Source organism: Ambystoma mexicanum, chromosome 6p, assembly GCF_040938575.1.
Source record: "Ambystoma mexicanum isolate Mex_15411 chromosome 6p, UKY_AmexF1_1, whole genome shotgun sequence".
Taxonomy (NCBI): Eukaryota; Metazoa; Chordata; class Amphibia; order Caudata; family Ambystomatidae; genus Ambystoma; species Ambystoma mexicanum.
Genome location: NC_090935.1, coordinates 1,472,728,840 through 1,472,748,716, shown reverse-complemented (window position 1 = coordinate 1,472,748,716; position 19,877 = coordinate 1,472,728,840). Strand labels below are relative to the sequence as shown.

The window sequence follows — 19,877 nt, the reverse complement described above, 5'->3', positions numbered from 1 at the left end:
TTCTTTGCGATCCAGGTGTTCAGGTCTGTGCGTGGGGGAGTGTGGCAAGAGGGCAGGCCAGGCTTTTAAAGCCACCGTTCACATACCAGCAAGAGAAACATTCAGGTACGTATGACCTTGATTCTGAAATTACACAGTCAATCATAGCCACACACAGTTATGCAGCACAGGTGCAGATATTCAATGTTACACTGACCCGGGGTGAGGGAGTCTTAGGGCATATCATGCAGCATCAGAAGAACGGAGGAAAGAGTCGGTGAGAAGAGCAACGTGTTTGGAGGGAAAAGGCAAAGAAAAGTGTTTGAAGATGGGGGAAAGCAGGTGAAAGGAGGTTGGAGGAAAGTGGGAGGGACATACTATTATGCGGAAGAAATAGAGCTATACCATCAGAAGAGAGGAGGTTGGAGAAAGGGACAGGCCTGCAAGCAGGAATGAGGAGGTGATGCTCAGAAACAGCCGGAGAGTGTTAAGTCAGACAGTAAGAGCAGGATGGTTTCTCCCCATTGAAAGGGGTGGAGTCCATCCACGGTGGAGGAAGAAAACGCATGAGGCGTAGCGTTGAGGAGGGTGCAGCAGAAGCAGATGATTATAGAGGGCAAACAGACAGAGGAAGCCAGGACCCTAGAGGCTGGTGGTGAAAGCTGGGAAGCTGCCCCCAGTTGGCTTCGACCTGGAGTGAGAGACCAGTTCAGATTGCACTTATGGCTGGTGGAGGCCCAACGTCAAATCCAGGTGATGGTCATATCCCACTAGCAGTGGACACGCAACCCAAGCAGTGAGGAGATTGAAAAGGAGTTGGTGCAAAAGACTGTTGGTGTCAAAGGAGGGTTCCCTCACACCTTGATGAACGTTTAGAAGAATGTAGAGTGAACTATTATAGACTGCAGAGAGACCATCCTGATTATTCATCTTAACATATATCCTAGCAGGTCCTGATTTTTTAAATTGTTAAAATAAAGAAAATTGTGACCTGCACGCCTGTGACTGTCCTTTTGTTGAATCCACTTCTCTGCGTGACAGCCTCAATGCCTGTAATGCAGTGGCTGCCACTGGATAGCCTTACCCCCTCATTTGCATATGTTACCATCACTGGAGATAACATCACAGAAAGTGACATCAATCTTTTACATGATTATTCAATGTTTAAATGGAGCCACACTGTGGTATGACCATGCGTGAGTGTTTAATAGTGACCACTGTGAAATTGGTTACATTTTAGTGCCTTTACATTAATTGGAATATTCAGCACAGTGAGGTAGAAAGATTTGCAAAGGCACGCCACACACGGTATTGATAGTCAAGCTAGGGCGTGAATCCTGTCTGCAATTTCGGCACTTAACCACATACCTTCAAAGCTCTGGTTGGTGTTAATGTTTGACTTTCAAGAGCTAAAACATGACTTGAAAAGAACAACAATCGCATAGTAAATTACACTGACACATACACACGCATTGGGGTAAATAATGTGATCCTTAATAAATCTCTGGGTTTTACAACTGTACTTTCAAGACTTAAGTATACAACAAAACAAACAGTGTTTTATGGTCACCTGCTTGCTGTTCTTGTTTGGCACAGGCATACAGATTGTTATTACGAATCATCTTAAGCCAGTTTGTAATTCTATAATAAAAGAACAACGTTGTGTGTGTCTCGACAAGCATACATTATTTAAACACAATATTATGTTCATTTTGGTTTGTTTTTTATTTGGTTTATTTGTTTGCTTACATATTTTGAGTGAACGAACAGATTCAAGCAGATAACTGCAACTATGTTGGAGTTTCAGATGCAAATGTTCTCTTTGCTATTCATTTCGCCCACCTTTTCATACATACTTGGCTAACAAGTTGCCAACGACAATGGGGTACTCTAATGAGCCATTTCCCACCTACTATTACCTTTGCTGCCTCCACCACCAAAAAAGACTTCCCATTTAAGTGTGCTTATGAAAACAAAAGGACCTCTTTGCGGGGCCCTCCTTCATGTGTTTAGATGGAGTGTCCTGGGCACTGGATCACAACATCACTCTCATGACGACTCATGATGGCTTGGCCAGTGAGGTGAGCTATGACTGCCAGGCCCCCACAAATGGTAAGCCTGTGTTGCCGCCCATGCCTGGCCCCACCTCAGAAGACATTCATGGCCCTCTCATGCAGTAGGCCAAACAGTGTTGATCTTAACACCTCCAAACGTTCATGGGCCTTGGACACCTTACACTATGGGGGAAAAAAACCATGTATAGGAAGCAGCATGTTCCCCATTCCCTCTTCAGACCTTTCCCCAGGGGTTCCATGTGATAATGTCGCCTGGAAAAGGTTGCCGCGTGACAACTTTTTTTTCCCTGACCCCTAAAATGCTTTCCCCAAACATTCTAGGAGGGGTATAATTTATATTACAAACTGCCATCTAGAATATTTGGGGAAAGTGTTTGATTTTAATGAGTGTGCATTTTTTGGGGAATGACTAATTCCCAGGCGACTTTATCACTGGACACCTCCCCGGGAGTGTTCTGTCATCTTCAGGAGTAGAACACAGTGGTGTCACTCTGGGGCTGGGGTGCACAGTGTCCTTGTCTATATAGAACATGAATGCTTTGTAGAAGTTAGAAGGTAAAGCTATGCTTATGATGGGATGATATAACTCTCAGTTTTCATACATCAGGACACAGGGCAGATTGCCTTAACTATACCCAATCCTTTATTTGTCTCTTTCGAATTCCACTATTCTATACTGAGCTGCACAGTAACAGGCTTCATTTACACTGAAACCATCCCACAACAGGTTTATTCTTCCTCAGCAAAGGGTAGAACGTGGAGCTTGTGCTCCCATTCCGTTGACGGATTAGTCACTATTGACAGCAGTAGGGAGGTGGGTGTGGCAGTAGGAGAGCAGAAAGGCCCGAGCAGGATGTTCCTGCCCTCTCTGCGCCCTGCCTGCTTCCGCCTTCCCTGTGAGCTGGGCCGCAGTAGAGGGCTGGGCCAGGGGAGTCAATGGGCATCGTTGTTTTCTATACCTACCAATGTCCAGGGCTTTGCTGTCATTGACTCTGAGGCCAGGGAAGTAGGCAGGAGAAGGGTAGCCCTGTAGAGGCCAGAGAGACAGACATGGGCCCCATGCCTATCTCCTGATTTCAGCATTTATGCTCTTCTCCTGCCTCTGTGTTTGACTTCCCTGCCTGCCTCATATGAAGGATGCCTTTTCTCCTCATGCCTCACCGTGGGTGAGCCCACAGGAGTGTTCTATTAAGATGCTGTCATTAACATGCACGGAATCACAACTGTATTACGATATGTATACTGTATGCTTTGCTTCTGTTGTTGTCTTGTCTAAAATAGTTCCTCTTGTTTCTCTATAGCGCCCTGCAGTGGTGGACATCGGGCTCATGTAATATGATCAATGGAACTGATGGGACATACTTCCATCCATTAATAAGCAAAGATGAAACCCTGTACTTGTTTTCCTCGGACCTTTGCAGGTAGGCAATGGAGATGTATAACATACACTGTTCTGCTTTTGCCCTCATAAGTGTTACAGAGTTGCATGCTTTGCATTTTCCAGAAATAGACTTGATGGATCCAGCAGAGTGTTGTGTGGGCCGAGGAGGGTGAGGGCGGCACGCTCATGTGAAGGGCTCTGATTGCCAGCCCTCTGCCTCAATAACTGCGCTGGCGTTGCGCAACAAACATATTCTGACGTCAGGGTCAGATGGTCGACAGAACGTTATCTTGCTGACAGATTTGATCTGTCAGTGGGGGATGTTGGATACCGAGTCTGTGCCTCATTACTCCAATTTCTCTGGTTGAGAGTGTAGTCTCGGTTTGAAATGCTTCTTGATCTGTGTTCTTGTCACAGTACAGATGGTTTCACAGGGTCAGCGCAGTGATGGGCCATGGGTAGCGGTCAAAAGGATTCGCAGTAATCGTGGCAAGTTTCTTGATCAGAGGGTTGCGTTCTGATCCAGTCCTTGGCAGAAATTCCTGTTTAGCTTTGCTAGATGTTCATCCGACATCTCGATTCCCAGATCCCAGTGCAGGTCGGCTCTTCTTGCAAAAAGTGGGGCTCCATCCGCTATCCTCAGGGCTTTGTTTTGCATCTTTTGAAGAGCACTCTGGTGGGTTTCTGCACAGGTGCTCCATGCCAGAGGGGCATAAGTCAGGATGGGTCTAATAATCATCTTGTAGATGTTGACTTTACCCCAGATTGGCATGGACCTTGACTTCAAGAGTGGGTACAGTGCTGCAAGCTTGCCGGAAGCTTTCTGTTGGATGTTTGTTTTCAATGTGGCTCCTCCACGTGAGCTTTGTGTCCAGGGTCACTCCCAGGTAACGGCTGCGGCTCTCCCACTTGATGTATACGTGGGTGATCCCTGATGTTCTTTTTCATGAACATCGTAGCAGTCGTCTTGCTGCTGTATTAAAGGCACCACCTGGTGGGGCAACATGTGCCTAACACCTGACAATCACAGGAGGGGCTTAAGTCACAACATCCCATGCCAGAGTACAACAGCTTTATCCACAGTCCATTAGCCATTTACACCATTTACATGTTTTTTTACAAGGAGGTGGAAACTGACATTTACTTTGTCTGCATCCAGTTTAAGCCCAATAGGAGGGCATGAGCACAGCATCAAGGGCACATCATTGTCCATTGGGGCATAGGGAGACGCACATCAACTGGGTGACACTTTTATTAGTCTTTTAACAAACTGTCCCTAGACGCATGCAGGCAAAGCGGAACCCGTGTTACCGCGGGCCACATCTGATCTGTGTTATCCGTCCTTGGAAAGCAGAAGTCCCTGACATCCCCCAGTGCCATCACGATGTTGGGCTGGCTGGTGCCAGCACACGGGCTGCGCTGGTGTTGTGGCAGCAAACGGGGAGGCAGTGACGGCCCCCCGCAAGGAGACCGCTGTGTTGGTCGTGGGAATCTGCTCATCCCGTATGCAGGAGACAGGGCTCCTTCACTTCCACTCCTTCCAGGCACACAGAAAGCAGGACATGCTCCTGGCCCACACTGCTCAGTGGGGACGCAAGGATTGACAGGACCAAAGTGGTGACACTAAAGATGCAGACCCGCTCCTGGCCCACGCTGCGCAGCGGGGCTGCAAGGATAGGCAAGGTCCAACTGATGATGGAAGATTAGTCTGACTTGCTCCAGGCCCATGCTCCCGGGCCACAAGGATAGGCAGGTCGAATGAGACGAATCTCCGGGCTCCCTGGCAGCATTGGCCTGCATTCAGGCAGGTCCTCTTTGACATGACCAACGGTTGTCAAACATGGCCTGGCAGTTGGGGTGAAGTTGCTGTGATGGCAGTTTATACTGCGCTCTCCTCCCCCAGGTAGGAGTTCACTGCCCATCAATGTGGTGGCGGTCTTTGCCGCACCTCTCTTCGCCATGCAGGAGCAGTGTAACATGACTGCGCCGGCGACCTTGCAGCACCTCTCTGCCCCAGGAGAGGTGTCTGTTTATGTCAAAGCCAAGGGACTTGGTGCAGGTGGACTGCTGGGGTGTGAAACCCTCGTAGTGCACAGCAGACAGCCTGCTCTAGTTGTCCTGGAAAGGAATCGCACAATCATTTTAGGAGTCAAGTAAGCAGTAATTTATTTATTATCGGCATGCCAACGTCTTTATGCATCTTTTAGATAAGGCTACCATTCCTACATTTCATTTCTCAAGAAAAACTCATAATCAAAACTTTGTGGCTGTGAGAGAAACTGTAAGCCTCGTGTTTATGCACTACTTGATGCAGCACTTGATTAAAACAATAATAGCAACGATGACCACAATTATTATAACACACACATGTAAAATGGATGACCCTAATGATCCCAGCGTCTCAGGAAACCAGTTTGGTGGGATGTAAGCCATTTTCCTAATATGTTCAACATGATCGTGCAGAACATGAACATTGTCAGGAATACATTCATAACGCGTACGCCCCGCCATTTGCCGTAAGTTCAGCCAGAGCCTGAAAGCAAGAAGAGATGTCTCTGTGCAGTATCAGGGCAAGGAAATAAAGTGGCCAAGGCTTGGGCCTTCTTTGTGCTGTGCATCTTCTAAGTCTGTGGGATCTCTGATGCGGCAAGGGGAAAGGTGTTTGTAGACAGTAACAGCCGGGATAACATAGCTAATGGTCCATGTGCCAAGCACCTTCCAGGGCAGTGTGTTAAAGGTCCCCTTGCCGCCTGTCCAATACAAGCCATTTGCACGACGGGTTTGGTGTTGTGGTAGGTTCCTTGATGAATATGCAAGTAAAATAGTACAGTGGGTTAAGCACTCGCTGCTGAGATCTGTGCGTGACTTGCAGGTTTGAGCTTAGCCTTTTATCCTTGTGAGGTCATTAAATTAATACCAATTTCAGTTGGGTAATAATAATTTGAGATGAAAATGTTCTATGTATGCTACTTTGGCGAAAGCGCTATATAAATAGACAATTGAAGTAATAGACTTGCTGTTGCTATGTCTGTAAAGGGTCAGCATTCAGGGGCTTGGAACTCCTCTTAAGGAGGGAGACATGGATTATGCAATTGCAGCCTCATCATAGGAGTGCATTATTAGTGGCTAAAGTGTTTTTCTACTAGTGCTGTTTCATCATGACCCAGTTGCCAGGCTGGAGGTCATGTTGTAGGTCATAGGGCGGGCGGTTCATGTAGTGCCATGGAGGCCTGCACATGGAGACTTGACAGCAAACACTAGTTCCTTGCAGTAGTTGAGCATCCTGTCATCATTCAAATGTAAAGTCTAGTGCATTATGGGCAACAGGAGGCAGGGCATGTTCATAGTATTTCATAGACGGGAGCGGTTATGTTGTCAGTTGGACGCTTTCCTAATATGAAAGATGGCCATGGGAAACATGTCAAGCCATAAATATTGGATGACTGAACTCTACCAAACCAGAGGTGCTCCTCTTCTCTGCCAAATGTTTTCTCTCCTCTATAGCCCCTGCCTATCCAGTTCCTAACTGACACTCTCCCCTACTCCTCTTTAGCTAGGAACCTCAGCGTCATCTATGACGCTCCTCACACCTTCTCTGCTTTCATCTCCAAAACTTCAACAGTGACTCGTCTCAATCTCCTAAAAACAGATGCCTCCTTCCTTTTAACGCTGCCAAGCATCTCTTAACCACTCTTGTCTTCTCTAAACTTGACTATTGTGCCAGCATCCTCTTTGGTCTGCCCAACTACGCTTTCTGTTCTCTCAACAAGGTTATTAACTTTGCATCCAGGACTCTCTTTGAACTCCCTAACTTCATACCTACTTCCTCGTTTCTATGGCCCTAGGTCTTTTGGTTGTAGCCCCGGATTGAAGCTCAGGGACTGCAACCAAAAGGCTAGCTAGCCCGAGTCCTGCCAGTGCCGACATAACTGTAGCCCCCGATCTTTTACAAATCTAGCAACACCCCTGCCTTCATGCATCATGGTCACATCCCTACCACAAATGGCCGTACTGTCTAAAAATGCTTAATGTTGATTGTCCTTAATCTATGTATGTCCACCCATGTATTATCCGTGGTGTCTGTTCCATTTACTCCTGTCCACAACCTGGTCAGAATGTCACTCTAACTACCCCCATTGTAAGAAACTCACTGTTTCCCGTCAAATATGACATCTTATCTATTGTACATTCTTTTGTGATCAAACGAGCACTGTTCTTCCCTGTATATAAATATGAATAAATAAAATAAATGTGAGTTTCTGCAAGTATGTGTAATTTGGATGATCTCATGGTCTTACATGTTATTTTTTGCATTCATGGTAGTGTTTTCTTTTAGCATCCGGGTACTTCTATGATCCTTTTATCATTTCAAATGTGGTGTAGGGATACGGTGGCAAAAAGAGAAATGAAAACTTCTTTTTTTAAATTAGGTTTATTAATACAATTATACCATTTACCTATTTAAAACAACATAAACTTAACAATGAATTAATGATAAGTAAAAATAATGTTCATGTCATTAATAACACTAAGATGAGATTTAAAATACATCATAATTACATTATATCATAATCATTATAAAAACAAAATAACAAATCTAATGCCGTAATAAATAATCAATTCATTATCTAGCTTTCAGCAATTAGACTATATACCTAAAAGAAGCAGCACCAAATTCCCTTTACTATAATTTAACAATACATTAACATTGTTATTCCTTTTTTATTCGTAACATGTATCACATAAGTACATTTGTCTCCTGTGTGGTTGAACAATACATTGTTCTGTCTTGTTTGGCAATTAAGCTAATTACTTCATATATATTTATTTTAACAATTCTTTTTATTAGGTTTTTAGTACGATCTGACATCCATTGCATATACAATAACAATATTTAACCTTGGTGATAGGATGCTGCATTAACTAAACAAACTCCCTCCTCCTGCCGTCCCTCCCTCCGCCATATATCCCTAGCTAATTTCGTCATGCAGGGGTAGGTGTTATATCGTGACTTCTGAATATCAATATCTTGTCCATGTATTTCTATCCAGACTATCCTTCCATAGGTTCAAATATTGTCCTACATTTCTGGGCCTGGTATATAAACAAGCTAGTTTATTTGTTTGTTGGGAGTACAGGGTTCCATACTGTGTTAAACATTTGTAGGGATCCTCAAATTCGTGCTGTCAGGTCTTCCATCACTGTTATTTCTCAGAGTTTCTTCATACATAGGCCTGTCGATGGCCTCTCTGGCTTGCCCCATAATGCTATGATGGGCAGCTTCGCCACCAATGCCATCTTGTTTATGAGAGCTTTGGTGTGTTATAGTGCCTTCTCATCTGGTTCTGTTAGAATTCCCAATACAACAAAAGCTAGTGATAATGGACAACTCACACCGTTACTCAATAATGTCCCCTATTTCATTCCATTGAGATCTTAGCTTTGGACGTCTGTGAGAAACCTGAGGGTATTATCGCAGATAAGCCTCGGGAATCCCTTATTCAGGTGGCCAGGACACGGCCATTGCTGTTGGATCCTGTTCCTGCGGGTTGACCAGTGGCGGAGGATCACCTGGGTAGGGGAGCCCAGGGCTATGCTTGGGAGAATATACAAGGTGAGACGCGGTATTATACTGAAGAAAGGGATGAGGAAGACAAGCTTCATGAAGCTTTTAGAGGTTGCTCCAACTCAACCTCCCTTTCATCAAAAAAATCTCCCTTATTCAAATCCAGCAACCCCTCCGTGCATAACCAATCCTCTAAAGCCCCAAACCCCTGGTCCCTGCCCGAATACTCCTAGTCATTCGTTTCCCCGTCCCTCTGATTATTATTTCCCGCGCTCCCAACCTACTCAGATGAAAAATTACCGTTCCCAAAATTCCCCTTCTTTATTTCAAGATTGAAATCCCAGTCATTCCCGTTTGTCTTATCCTTCTAAGTTTGACATACCCCCTGGTACAAAAGCTATAATCCCATCTAACATCTTTTTCCCAACCGACCACGTAGAACAATTGGAAATTCTACCTCCCCCCTTTCCGATACCAACAATCTCTCCCGTTATAAAAGACAACGAACTAACACTTTTGTGCCTTGTGATCAAAACCAGACTAATGTTAAACCTTTTTACCTGACCTGTCCCAACACAAGGGTCAAGCAAAGTCAGGCAATTAATCTGAATCACACACACCCAACGGCTCTTTCCCTTCCTCACAGGGATAAAAGGTAGAGCTCGAGAGCACAGTACGAGCACGACAGACAGTATGACAAAACGGCTAATCAGGCGTGGCAGTTCAAGAGAAGGAGAAAGGCGGCGGGAATCGAGAGGGTGGCGAGGAGAGAAGTGACCTTGCCCTTTTCGTCCCAGACCCGCAGAACCTTGGAGGCAGAAAGCCTAAGACCGCGAACAGTAGCACAAGTGTCTTGCAGCAGATGTCAACGGTATGCGGGGCAAGCCTACGCCGATATGCAGGAGCGAGGGAAGCTCCCGTGACCGTAGTACTGGCCGTGACTCCAATGAAGAAGAAAAGCCAAGCGGTTCATCACAGCCGGTGAGCCCAAGGGGAAACGATAAGAACCAGACTGTTTTGAGTGAGAATCGCAAATTGGCAAGTTTGAACCAAGATCAATGAACTATGAAAGAACTGTAAAAGTGTTAAGCGGAGACCAGCGGCAGAGGGAAACCGGCACCATGTGGGTGATAACTCCAAAGACTCGGATCGATCCCCATCTGAGCGAAACTACAGATACCAGAGGGCCGTAGAAGAGACACCCGAAAATAGGTCAAAGTGGTCAAGCAAAATCCCAGTACAATCGAAAGACTTTGATATACAAACTGTGTGAAAGCAAGGGAAGTGAATCCCGCAAACAATTGTGAATATGAAGTTGGCAAGAGTGAACCTGACTGAGGGATGCTGATGAGAGGGGCGAAGACTAAAGTCCCGAGAAACAGTGTGATGACAGACATGAACCCGGCTTAGGGATGTCCACTATGAGCTGTTTGATAAGACATTGAGAAAATAAGGGAAGAGAAGTCACGCTAAAGAAAAGAGAAGGGTCCGACCACAACTGAGGGAGATCCAACTGAGATGTGAGAAGGGTCCAAGCCCGACCAAGGGAGATCCAGGGGTGAAACCCTCACCCAAGTACTGGCAGTCACGAGGGGTCCAAGCCCGACTGAATGAGATCCATGGGTGAAGCTATCGCCCAAAAGTTCATTGCAAAAAGAACTGTTATATAAATTGTGGTAATCAATTGAGAAGGGTCAGTGGCCAGAAGAGGGGGAACCACGGGAAATGTTCCCTCTAATTATTTTTCTCTATGTGCAGAACCGGTTGGCTGTTGTGCGCACATTATTTTCCATGTGCACAACGGACTAATGAGGTAACCCACTTTGTGAGCTACCATCGCAGAAGAGAGTTTGGAAAGGAATTTCCTCTTCCCAGCCACTGCAATTCTTTAAAAATGTTACAACACTTTTTCCAAACACATAGGCTAAAATAAAATATGTCATTTGTGATTATACAGAAAACTCATCAACCAGTCCAAGACTTCAATATCTGCCACATTACCTTGCAAATGCACTTCTGCGGAGAGAAAAATGTCGGCCTCATTACGAGTTTGGTGGTAAATGGTAAAGTTGGCTGTAACTCCATTACCGCCAATGTTACCACTACTCCAATTTCCGCTGCGGTAATTCCGCCAAAAAAGCCACACTGGGCCTCATTACGACCTTGGCGATATGGGGTTAACAGTGCTGGTAGAGCTGCCGGCACCGTTAACCCCATGCTGCCTCATTACGAGGTCTGCTCGCGGGACCCGCTCAGGATGCCTGGTTTTACCAGACGTCCTTAGCGGGCCCCGCGAGCGGCACAGCATGCTAACAACGGGCCCGTCATTAACGGGCCCGTTGTTAACATGCTCCTGATTCCCATTGAGCCCTATGGGGCTCAAATGGGAATGGGGATTAATTTTTACAGGGTCCAAGTAAAGGGCATTTACCGGGTCCGCCGAGGTCGGCATGACCCGGTTATTGCCCTTTTCTTGGACCCGGTAAAAAATCATTAACAGCGGCAGCCATGCCCTACCGCATGGGTCGTAATGAGACCCATTGAATCGGACTCAGAATGAATGGGGAATTACACCGCCACCACCAGTTGGAATCTGGCGGAAATTCCTCTGGACGAGTAATTCATTTGGCCAGTATTTTGGCATATTTACGCTGGGATACCGCCCCAAGTCATAATGAGGCCTTGTATGATTTAGGTCACTGGAAAATCACTCATTTGTATTACAAAACACAAATATTTCTTGTGACAACTGATGTGGCTGTCAAGAAACTCAGACAGCATACATTTGCTGGTGGATTAATGGCAAATAAAAGCAATGTGTTAAAAACATGCTGAAAGAAGTTCAAGTGCGACTTAAATGACGTAATTCTATGGCCAGGAGAACATGCAAATAATTTGTGTAAGGATAATAATTCCATCAGAATAACTGCACCTGAAAATATGAAAATGCAAAATTCCTGTGCCTCTCCTTACTATCCACATTACGTTCTCCTGTGGGTTCTGATAACACAAGCCTTAGAGCTAAGAGACATATGCACCATGCATTTTTACTCCCTAAAAAAGGAAAATGTGCCTAACAAAAACGAGAAACAATTAACATATTATTGCTTCAACCCACTAAGCTCCACTGATATTTTTTTGAATTAGTGACCAGTAGAGCAGTGGCATAGGAAGGAAGGAACCCTAATAATATTAATGCCCAATCTCAAAAGGAATTTTATGGGGAAAGAACATAGTTCTAGAAGCAGAACGTACCACTATTGGCAAAGCTAATTACTTTTTTACTCCCTTAAAAATCTCTTCTACCTTATGACTATAACTCTGATTAGCGTCCTGCTTGTACCCATGACATAGGTAGTGAAATGACAGGGCACTGTAACACTCACCTGATTCCCGCAGAGGCGCCGGTCTTGACTGGGTGAATGCCGTATCTTCAAAGGTGATGTGTAACACACGGTTGGCTCTTTGGGCTGGAGCTCTGTGCACTGTATGTCTGACTCGAAGAGTAAGATGTCTGCAGATAGAAAAGATGGGATTAATGAACTGGGGTTATTGGGTGCCTCTCTCCTCTTCCCTTTCTCTTCTCCTGTAGAACCCCAAAGGTTAACACCCTCACCTTAGGTAAGTGAACGCCGAGCTCTCCATCTGCCTCGGGGCAGGGTGCCGTAACCAGTTTCTTCACTGGATAAGGGTGCAGGCCTCTTGACCTCAGAGGACTGCTGTCCGTCGTTAACTGCACGAACGGTAAGTTCTGGGCACTTCAAATGTCTTAAAAGTCTTTTGTAATGATATCTCTTGTTTTGCAGGGTTCCGGCGATGGCGGATGGCGGGCTGATGAGAGTTGAGGATTGAACCCGCGTGAGGAATAGTAGCGCCTGGAAGCATGTAAGTAAGCGCTTGTAGCTTGCTTCACGATGCGCACTAACTGTCCCTTTTATCTTGCAGGTACAAGTTCGGAGCTTTAGAGAAGCTGAAGGGTGCTGGAATACCCACTGGATTCGGCGTGGGAAGGAGTAATGGCACGTGAGTAATAAAGTTGCCCAATGTCTTTAAACGCACCTTCTTTTGTCTTTCAGATGCGGGATGCAGCGCCGAAGGCCTCCGGAGTGTGCGAAGAGCTGGTAAGCTTTTGTCTTTCAGATGCCGGAATGCAGTGCGAAGACCTCCGGAGCATGCGAAGAGTAGGTAAGCCTTTGTCTTTCAGATGCCGGAATGCAGCACGAGGCGTTGGTGACAGCCGATGGACCAGGTAAGAGATGCGCTGCCACTGAAGACCGTAGTGCTAACCTGTTCTTTCTTTGTCTTTACAGGTGCTGCTGAAGACTGGATTCCAGGATGGTAAGCCTTTGTTCCCTTAGGCCCAGGATCAGAAGCAGAAGACACGATGAGCGTTCTGCTGCAGAGAATGCAGAATAACGCAAAGCAAGATTCATCCATCGGGTGTGGTTTAAATAGCCTCCTGTAGTGCTTAGGTGTCTCCTTCCACAGCCACGCCTAGGTAAGAAAAGAGTTCCTGCTTTCCAGAAGAGTTCCAGTGTTCTGAACCTAGGGAGTGGCTCCTGCCCCACCCAACAGGAAAAGTAGTCCCAAACAGAAGAGGATCAGGGGTTCAACTGGCAGGTAAGTAAGCAGCATGGTCTGCTGCAGGTAAGTCCACCCAAGCATTATGAGCCCGGCGCTTCCAGAGCTGGGACTGGGCATCTTTATGAGCCTGGTGCCACTGGCGCCAGGACAGGGTCCAAAAGGTCCCAATTGGGACTGGCTGGCACTCGGAACCGGGGTTATGGGTCTGCTTCCAAGGGAGTCGGGCAAGTCCTGATCTTTTGGAAGCAGAGATCATGACAGGCACATAATAAAGTGTATAGTTTTGCCTACCCTTAGCACCAAAGCCTAGAAAACATTTAACAAGAGCCTTACTGAGGTTTATTATGGAGCCATGTTGAAGAAAAGCACACATATATGCCTTTTAAGTTAATTGCATCAATTCATCATAGATACAACTAATTGAGTGCCTTCTTCCTTAACTATGGATCCCTCCTATGTAATTATTTGTGATCAGTTAAATAGGATGCATGGAGATGCTAGAGACTGCACACACAGAACACATGGTTATATTGAAAAGCCCTCAGCAGTTGAGCATAGAAAGAAAAAGAAGGTGCTGTTGTCTCGATGGGTACTACAATTTCCTATCCTTTAGCAAAAACGCAAGAATTGACGCTTAGAGCAAATTGAATGAATAGCCACAACAAACAGAAATCGAAGGTTGCTTGAACAAAGAAAATAAAAGAGCAAAGGGAGTCGATGGAACTGATAGAAAGACTAAAACGGATAGTAGAACTAACGGATAGACTGAATGAAACAGATAGAGTAAGTGAAATGGATGGAATAGATGTAACAGAGTAGATGGAACAGAGTGAGAAGATGAAACGGATAGAGTAGATGGATCGGATAGAGTGGATGGAACGGATGAACGGATGGAATGGATGGATCGGATGGAAAGGATTGAACGGATAGAGTTTATGGAGCGGATGGAACGGATGAAGTGAATGGAACGGACAAAGTGAATGGAAAGGATGAAGTGGCTAAAACTGATGAAAATGGATGGAACGGACCAAGTGGATGGAACGGATGAGGGATGGAACAGATGAGGGGATAGAATGGATGAAGTGAATGGAATGGATGGAGTGGATGGAACAGATGAACAGAATGGAACGGATGAAGTGGATAGAACGGATGAGGGATGGAACATATGAGGGGATAGAACGGATGAAGTAAATGGAATGGATGGAGTGGATGGAATAAATGAACAGAATGGAACGGATGACATGGATGGAACGGATGAAGTAGATGGAAATGGAGTGGATGGAACCAATAGAATGGACAGAATGGATGAAGTGAATCGAATGGATGAAGTGGATGGAACGGACAAAGTGGATGGAACGGACAAAGTGGATGGAACGGACAGAGTGGATGGAACGCATAGAGTGGATGGAAAGGATGAAACGGATGGAACAGATGGAGTGGATGGAACGGATGGAGTGGATGGAACGGATGGAGTGGATGGAACAGTTGGAACAGATGGAGTGGATGGAACGGATGGAGTGGATGGAACGGATGGAGTGGATGGAATGGATGGACTGGATGGAACGGATGAGGGATGGAACAAATGAGGGGACAGAACGGATGAAGTAAATGGAATGGATGGAGTGGATGGAATAAATGAACAGAATGGAACGGATGAAGTGGATGGAACGGATAAAGTAGATGGAAATGATGGAGTGGATGGAACAAATAGAATGGACAGAATGGATGAAGTAAATCGAATGGACGAAGTGGATGGAATGGACGAAGTGGATGGAACGGACGGAGTGGATGGAACGGATGGAGTGGATGGAACCGATGGAACGGACTGAGCGGATGGAACGGATGGAGTGGATAAAGTGGATGGAGTGGGTAGAACTGACAGAGTAGATTGGACAGAGTCGATAGACGCATGAAGTGGACAGAACAGTTGAAGAGGATGAAACAGATAAAGTCGATGGAACGGACGTAGTGGTTGGAACGGACGTAGTGGTTGGAACGGACGTAGTGGTTGGGACGGACAAAGTGGATGGAACGGACGAAGTGGATGGAACGGACGAAGTGAATGATACAAATGTATGGAACGGATTTGAGTGGAGGGAGTGGGTGGAAAAGATAGAGTGGATGGAACGGATGAAGTGGATGGAACGGATGAAGTGGATGGAACGGACGGAACAGATGGAAAGGATGGAACGGATGGAACGGATGGAACGGATGGAACGGATGGAACGGATGGAACGGATGGAGTGGATGGAACGGATGGAACGGATGGAGTGGATGGAACGGATGGAGTGGATGGAACGGATGGAGTGGATGGAACGGACGGAACAGATGGAAAGTACGGAACAGATGGAAAGTACGGAACAGATGGAAAGGACGGAGTGGATGGAACTGATGGAGTGGATGGAACGGATAGAGCAGATGGAACAGATGGAAAGTACGGAACAGATGGAAAGGACGGAGTGGATGGAACTGATGGAGTGGATGGAACGGATAGAGCAGATGGAACGCTTGGAGTGAATGGAACAGTTGGAACGGATGGAGTGGATGGAACAGTTGGAACGGATGGAACCGATGAAACCGATGGAACGGATGGAACTGATGAAACCGATGGAACGGACTGAGCGGATGGAGTGGGTAGAACTGACAGAGTAGATCGGACAGAGTCGATAGACGCATGAAGTGGACAGAACAGTTGATGGAACGGATGAAGTGCATTGAACGGACGAAGTGGATGGAACGGACGTAGTGGATGGAACGGACGTAGTGGATGGAACGGACAAAGTAGATGGAACGGATGAATGGAACGGATTGGAGTGGATGGAGTGGATGGAACGGATGAAGCGGATATACATATTATGCTATGTATATGCTATGTACCTGTATCCCCATGTTATCTGTATCACATGTTTACCCTATCCATCCTGTCACTTATATATATGTATGCCGCTATGTACGCACCTTATCCTGCTCTCATGCTTGGTCGCAGGCGTTTTACTGATAACCACCATATCACACTACTATGCTTACTCTCTCCTATACAACATCATTCAACTAGAACACAGCTATACTATGACACATTCTGCCTAGCTGTTCTCATACTAACATGACCCCACAAACACCTCATCATCCAAATAAAACACAGCTAGCTGAGCACATACCGGCTAGCTTAGGCATCTCCTCAGGCCTAATGCAGCCAGAACTTAGTCTGTGTGTCCACCCTCCAGACTGAACACTTCCGACTGATTTCCTCAACACCACACCTACCGGTAAGAAGCAGCTATCATGCAACAACCACACCAGCTGCACACATATCCGGTGCGCCCATGCACCATTCAGCACTCTCTCTCTCTCTACTGACTTGAACTGCGGTTCCCGAAGGTGTTCAACCTACCAGCGCTTTGAGATCATACCAATGATACATAAGGCGCCATATTAAAGACAAATAACATAACATAACATTTCCATCAGTGTACTGCCGAAACGTCTGACTTGGTGTTTGAAATGTGCTGCTTTGTTCATCACCCGCTAGGGCAAGGAGTGATGATTCCACCCATACCCTTCCCCGGCCCCTGCGCTTGCCTCCAATACTAGTTGATAGAGCACTGTAAAAAGTGAAGGATTGTAGCAGTAAACACTCACTGAGATATTTGCAGACCTACAATACTTTGCAAGAAAGGCATTTTTAAATGCCTAAACATATGATGTGCATTTTAAGAAGGTCATGACTCTTCATGTACACAATTCTTTTGCAGTGCATACAAGATTGTTTGCAACATACCCCACCCTTGTATCATTGTGTAGGATTACACAAGTGCTCAGTGAAACTGTTTTTGTATCGAAGCGAGTTATCGTATAATGTGTGATGGTCTATGCCCAAAGGAACTCTGAACACTTGGAAACGATGCAGATTGTGTGAAAAGCATTTTCCTGTCTGAATATCCGGTGCCCTGATACTATGGATGAGTAATCCCAGGAATAATCCATACCCATTGTCTTTTGTAGGCTAAGTAAATGATATTGCAGTGTTGCTCTCTACTTATAGGTTAATGTTAGTAATGCTAAAGTAGGAGGCACTGAGCATCACATTTGTCTTTTCTAAATCTTTCGAGGCCAAATTAATATTTGAGTTGTATAATGCATTAACTTACAAGGGCGCCGCTTCAAAGTACTTCTGTGACATATGTACAAAGAAGAGGAAGTATGGAATTTGGTTACACATCCAAGTAGCCTGCTTACTAGTATCCGATATTTGAGCTGGTAGTTTGATTAAATAGTCTGGGTGACGCTTTTGGTAAGGCACAATGGAGTGGATCTAGGTGCACGTCTGCTAACCATTTGCAGAGCCAAGAGAGGTAGAGTCAAGGTTGTCCGGTAGTATCTTAATGTATTCTGGGGCCGAAGTTAGAGTCATAAGGTAAAAGTGTGGTAGAGTCAGGTTTAGGAGTAATGGGTGGGGAGGGAACATTTTGGGTTATTGTGTGCACGCATATCTTGGTTAGATTCTTCTGTTCATGGAGCCAGTTTTTCATATTAGTTTTTAACCTCCTGTGTTGTATTTTGCTGTTAGGGATTTTAGGTGCATAGTAGTGTAATGCAAATTAGCAGAATATCAACATGACTTGCTTATTTTAAGAGAAAGAACATTTCAGGTAATTGTTGTGGCTTGTGCCTTATTAAATCTTGTTGAATAGGTGAGAATTGTCTCTGTGCGCTGCAAAAAATCTTCTGAGTGGCACCCAGAAGGAAGATGGGCAAGCGCACATGCGCACAGCATAGAGGGAACATTGATCCACGTGTGAAGCCATCACCCTACATTGAGAAGGGTCGGCGCCCAGAAGAGGGGGACCCAACGGTGAGCCTATCACCCAGCGAACACTGGAAACTGAACTTTATTTGTTTGTTAAAGGAGCTTTTATTTTTGCATAATGAACACGTCAGGCCATCAAAGGTAAAATACTTTCAAAGGAAGCGAGACTTGGCCATCAACAGTCCTGAGAACTGCCATTGGACTTGTCGTCTCCTGCTGGAGAAGCCTGAGACTGTACTGTGCTCCCAGATACCACCTTACCCCGTGCGCAAAACATGGACAAGGGAGACCCAGGCTACCGAATCCTGGCATATTTTTTGAAAACACTTCTTTCTTTTGTTGAAAACTATCCCACACCCTTTTTCGTATTAGTTGTAAGGTTTGGCAATAGGTTTCTTAGTATAGGCCCTTTTTATTTTGACCTCCCATGTGCTTCTGGATTCCACCTTTTATACTCTCCTCTATTACTAATATACGCGCATTCAAGGAGTGCTTTCGAAGAGTTTTGTCCGGGAGTTCTGCTACTTTCTTCTACAGCTCGAGTAAAGCTGCTAATTCTGCTAAGTGCTTTATGCCGTAGAACACAGGAAAGCCTCTCATCATTGGGCCGAGGAACGTCTTTCATTCATTTTATTGGTCAACCCTTTGTTCGCCCTCCCCCACAGCCCGAAAGAGGATATAGGGGTGGGACGTGCACATTCGGTGCACGCACATTCAAGGAGTGCTTTTGAAGAGTGGTGTCAGCGTGAGAAGCCAACCCATGAATGTTTGAATAAGCTGTAAAATGGATATCCTAAACAAACGTGAATAGACTTGCGCTTTAACAAGTGATTTAAAAAGAACACCTTCAATATACGCCCCCCTGCCTTCCGAGTTCGCTACCTAGGGCCAGGTGCTATGGCGGGGCTGCATCTACCTGGGAATGCATCCTAGAAATCAACAAAGGGCTGGCCTGCGAAGTGGAATTAAATTGGGGGTTAAACGTGGCAGGAGCCCCTTATCTATGGCCCAAAAGGCACCAAGAGGAAAAAAAGATAAAAAAAGAAGACAAGCAGGGTAATTCATAGAATTTCACAGAAAAGTGTCGCAAGCGGCTGGCGCAGAGTGTCCGCGTGCGATTGTCTGCGCCAGGCACGTGCGCTAAAACCGATTTCCGCGCACAGCGTATTCATGGATTTTAGGCTCCCAAACCAGCCGTGGCGCAGAGTATCGCAGTGACCCTGCAGCAGCGCCAGTAACGCCCCCAAGAACGCCCTCGCGCAAGGAAAAGCCATCAAAATCGCTAAATCATCGCAAAGGGCTGCGCTAACCCTGGACCAGTTTACAGGGCTGCCAAACAAGGAACGCAAAGCGGGTAACGTTCATATCAGGGGTACGCGGGAAGTTTTACACGCGATTAGCCAGGGTACGTGTATTACAGGGGTACGCGGGAAGTTCAACACGCGATTGGCCAGGGTACGTGTATTAGAGGGGTACGCGTGAAGT

At 45.8% G+C, this 19,877-nt stretch overlaps 1 protein-coding gene across 2 annotated transcripts in view; it reads left to right on the top strand.

Moving 5' to 3' along the window:
- Nucleotides 1–19,877, top strand: part of SCARB2 (scavenger receptor class B member 2) — a 1,272,731-nt gene that overhangs the window by 787,816 nt on the left and 465,038 nt on the right. For both annotated transcript variants that reach the window (XM_069626318.1, XM_069626317.1), the window contains one exon: nt 3,356–3,475. In XM_069626318.1, the coding sequence (XP_069482419.1) occupies nt 3,356–3,475 (120 nt within the window). The remainder of the gene's footprint in view (nt 1–3,355; nt 3,476–19,877) is intronic.